The 4,405-nt window shown below is 43.1% G+C and overlaps 1 protein-coding gene across 2 annotated transcripts in view; it reads left to right on the top strand.

Annotated features, from left to right (window-relative positions):
• Positions 1 to 608: 608 nt before the first annotated feature.
• LOC108755952 (rho guanine nucleotide exchange factor 10-like) overlaps positions 609 to 4,405 on the top strand; it is a 19,031-nt gene continuing 15,234 nt past the window's right edge. For both annotated transcript variants that reach the window (XM_018499425.1, XM_018499424.1), the window contains exons 1-3: positions 609 to 770; positions 3,117 to 3,296; positions 3,521 to 3,888. In XM_018499425.1, coding sequence (XP_018354927.1) covers positions 3,189 to 3,296; positions 3,521 to 3,888 — 476 coding nt within the window. In that variant the 5' untranslated portion in view covers positions 609 to 770; positions 3,117 to 3,188. The remainder of the gene's footprint in view (positions 771 to 3,116; positions 3,297 to 3,520; positions 3,889 to 4,405) is intronic.

The raw sequence follows: 4,405 nt of genomic DNA, 5'->3' as shown, positions 1-4,405 counted from the left end.
TCGGATTGGCGGGGGGGGGGGAAGAAGGGGAGGGGAAAGTCGGATTTCTCGGTGTGTGTTTCGCTATTATTCGAAATTTTCGATAGATCAGCGGTGCGCACGTGTGCTCGTCGCGCGTAACGAGAGTGACGCGCGCTATCGCGTGGGTCGAGTCGATCGCAGGTTGCAATCGCAGGGGAGTTTGTGACGACTGACGACTTTAACGGCAAACGACGCTTTCGGCTTTGCCTGCTTTGCCGTCACTCGTCTCTCTCTCTCTCTCTCTCTCTCTCTCTCTGCTCCGTTGTTCCCCTTTCTCTCTTTGCCTTCTCCGCCGCCGCCGCCGCCACCGCCACCGCCGCCTTCTCCTCATCTTCCTTCTCTTTTCGCTTTTCTCGGTCGACCGGTCGACCGGTCGACTGCCTTCTCAAGGGGGCGTGCTTGCTCGCTTCGCTACAACAATGAGCGAACGCGAAACTATCTAACTAAGCACGAGGCGCAAACGAATCCGTTGTTCGTGTGGTTCGTGTGTGGCCCGGCCGGCCACTCCGTGGCACTCGATCGCGAACAATCGCGGCACGTGAACGCCGAGTCGCGGGGATCGTGCCGTCTCGTAAGGGGCCTGACTCCGAGCTCTCCCTGCGGTCCGCTCCGCGTATCTGCATTCTGCCATCGAACGATCCAAAGTGATCCGAAGGGATAAGGGCCCTCCGCCGAGTGCCGAGTGCCGACGCGCCTCTCGATTCTCGAAGCTGGCCCTGGCCTCTCTATCTCCATCTCGCCGCTACGAGGTATCTCCGCTCATTATTATATATCGGTTATCGGATATACCAAATATCAACGCTTGCTCGACCAAGTCTCGCGCCGATACCTCCGCGATCGATCCGACGACGGATCGACGAACCTTTCGCCCTGAAATCTCGTCGCCCGTGGTAGTTGGCTTCTCTTTGCTGCTCCCGAGTGCGATAAACGTGCACGCGATAAACTGATTTTTCATCCTTTCCCCTTCAGTGCGTCTCTGTGATGGATTATTATTATTATTATTCAACAAACGGATTAACGCGTGGTATTCGATCTTCCAGAGGGAATATAAGTTAGGATAATTTAGACAAACAGCCTTCGCCAGTCAACGATCTATCATTTTCTTCTCTTTGCCGTGACGAGCAATCGATGTTGAAGAACCGCTGAAGAAGCTACAGTTTTTATTTCCGCGAAGTAGATTGATCTCTCTCGTGATTGGTGTCGGTGAGCAAATAATCACGTTTATCACGAGATCGTCAAACTAGACGGACAACTGTATTCCTCATCAATTTCTTAATGACTTATTTTTCATCGTGATTGCTGGGATAGTAAAAAAAAAAAAAAAAAAAATTAAACGGAGCAGCGTATCGTTTTCGTGATACGTTAGTGGATTCTTCGATTCTTGCACGTGCTAATGAATCTGCCCAGAATTTCTCTGTGAGAACAATCAAAATATGGATCGTCATATATAATCAGTAGAATAATTTTTCTCATTAGATTTAACTTCAATTTATATACATCGTCATAAATAACTTTGTGTATATGTATGTGAGTGCGTGTGTGGAGCTGTGTGTGTGTGTGTGTGTGTGTGTGTGTGAAATGGTCGAGTTTACGCCAATACATCGTTTCGTCTTCGTTTCGTTCGCGAGGTCTTTCTGATTTCTGGTTTCTAAATTTGAACGAGGAAGAAAAATTTGAAACAAAGTTTATTTTTGCCAACGATCGTAGGCCGATTTTCTGTATGCTTTGAGTGTGTGGCTCTTTGCACTCGCAATATTTTTATCGCGATATTATGAAACGTTCAGAGTGTGAGTTACGCGGGATAGTAAATATTTTCACACTTCTGTGACTATTTGTAGGCACGCGAGAGAATCGCTCGTCGAACGTCCAACGTCGTCTTCTCGGAGATACGTATTTTTGTTTATAGGCGAGTTCATCTGGCACGAAATTTTGAATTAATTTATTCTTAGTATAGATGAGCGAAGCCCACAGTTACGTCCGGCTGATTATTTCCTACGTACAATACGATTAATAGAACTTGATGACGTGTAAATATTAGAGTATAATGAAAAATACATAATGAAAAATATATACTGTACAGAGATAATAATTACTTGTTTCAAAAGTTCACGTAATCCCTAGTAAATTTAATATTTCAATCAATATTGTCAAATTAAAATAAATTTGATTTGCTTTTATTGTATACAGTATATACTTTTGTATACTTTTCAGATCAGTATTATAACATTGAAAAAAAAAGAAGGAAATTTTCGTTTTGAGTACATATTAATGATTTTTTGTAAAATTTGTAATAATACTCTTTAAATTCCTTAGAATGGAATATTCTGAAGAGTTGAAAATTGAGCTTGGAGAAGAGTGGCTTAATTTTCAGTCTTTAAAAGTGGATCTTATTCTTCAATATGATATTCACTTGAAAAACTTTAAAGATTATGTATTAAGATTCTTATGAAGAAAATATTTTTGTTAAGGATAACCGGTACTTAAAAAAGAAAATAAATTGAGTAATCACTTTTCTTAGTAGTATAATATATTTCTGTGTATAGAATATATGCACAGCTCACACCTGCACTCTTGTCAGGAGGCCTATTCTTTTTAGCTGAACTTGCATTGTTCATCTTTTTTCTTTTTCTTTTCACGTTGGAGAGAAAAAGAGAAACGATGAACTGGACACGTATTATGGAATTGTTCAATTATTTCTTATATTTCTACTGTATTTTCTAGCGAGAACGGAATAATTCGGAATCCATTTTGAACGGTTCCATGATCTGTGCAAGAAATTCAACTAAAAAGAACAAACGTAAGAAAGATAAGTATCCGCTTATCTATCTCGTGGGGCGCGAAATTTGCTTCCTCCCGTCTGTGTTTTGTCAATCGTTATGGATCATAGCGACAAATGCGAAAACGTTCTCGCTTTCGTGAGACAAATTTCGTAATGCCTTGCGTTTCGGTAAGTGCGTCAAATAACGTCGTGTAATCTCTGAGGACCGGGAACAACGACTCGATTGTCTCCCCCGAGCACGTCGCACGACGCGCAAGATGCGCCGAATGGGCGCGACTCGCGCGGTGTGAAATACATCTATTTTCCTTGTTTATAGAAACAACTCGATGGAACACGTAACGAGGAAGCGATCAGGGTGGTTCACTTGAAGTTCCCCGTACAATGTGCCATGGCTTCGTCCTTAGGGGGACCAGGAATGACGACAGGCGTCCCGCCGCCGCGAATAGTCAACCTGGAATTTCCCCCACCTCCACCGTATCCACCGCCTCACAATCAGGTAAATTTCGAAATGCGGATCATTAATTTCGCTAATGATGCACATTCGTGCGTTTCCATTGCTCGCGGCAACAGTGAGTGGGGTAAGCGAACTCGTACGAAAAGATACATTCTTATTCACATTCGTATTTCTTTAAAGCATCGTAATATTCATAATGCTTGACGTTGGTTAGCGTCCAAAAGTCTACTTTCATCGTGTATAGCGGCGCTTCATGTTTTTCACAGATATCGTGTAACGCGTTAATGGAACCGGTATCGCCAGTGGTGTCACCCATCACGAGTTCACGCCAGCATCTTTTGGATTATTCGTATGCATACTACCAGTCTGATTCGGATCATTTCCATACGACATATCCGACAGAGGTGCTGTCGCAGCAGCAACAACAGCAACAGCAGCAGCAGCAGCAACAACAGCAGCAGCAGCAGCAGCAACAAGAACAACAGCAGCAACAAGAACAGCAGCAGCAGCAGCAAATGCTGCTGCGACAACAGCAACAGTTGCAGCAGATAAGGTCGGATCCTTTAAAAAGACACACTTACACAACTTGCTACGGCACGGAGGAAAACATTTATGAAGAGATATCGGAAATCAGGTGAGCGTCCATTAAAGGTCAGATCATCTGCATGAACGAGAAGTTATCACCTCTGAGAAACTGTTTAAACTTGCAAGTCGCCAAATACCGCACTCGCGATTTTCAGTGCTTACATAAATTTGAAAACTGACGAAGGAGAAATATAAGTTTATGCTTTTACGAAAAAAAACTCTGTTAAAAATATTAGCGTTTACGAATAATCTTTAAACAAATTTTCCTGCGGGCATAAGCGAGTAATACGCGCGGCGCAAGTGAACAACAATTTACCAACTTGACACGGTTCAATGTATCTTACAGCGGATGCCGGAGATAACGATTGAGTTAGGAATAATAAGAAAACAAGTTGTGGATTATTCATCCAGCGTCCTCGACTGGCGCATAAGTCATTGAGACGAGATAAACCGCGCGCGCGTTCAAATTGAGAACGCTCGTTAAGTGCATAACTACATTATTTCATACATTGTCGAGAGACCACAGATAACTTGTAATCTATCTCTTCTTGCGAGCAGTAAAATCA

The sequence above is a fragment of the Trachymyrmex septentrionalis genome, unplaced genomic scaffold (genome assembly GCF_001594115.1).
Source record: "Trachymyrmex septentrionalis isolate Tsep2-gDNA-1 unplaced genomic scaffold, Tsep1.0 scaffold9, whole genome shotgun sequence".
Classification (NCBI taxonomy): domain Eukaryota; kingdom Metazoa; phylum Arthropoda; class Insecta; order Hymenoptera; family Formicidae; genus Trachymyrmex; species Trachymyrmex septentrionalis.
This window is presented reverse-complemented; position numbering and strand designations above follow the sequence as displayed.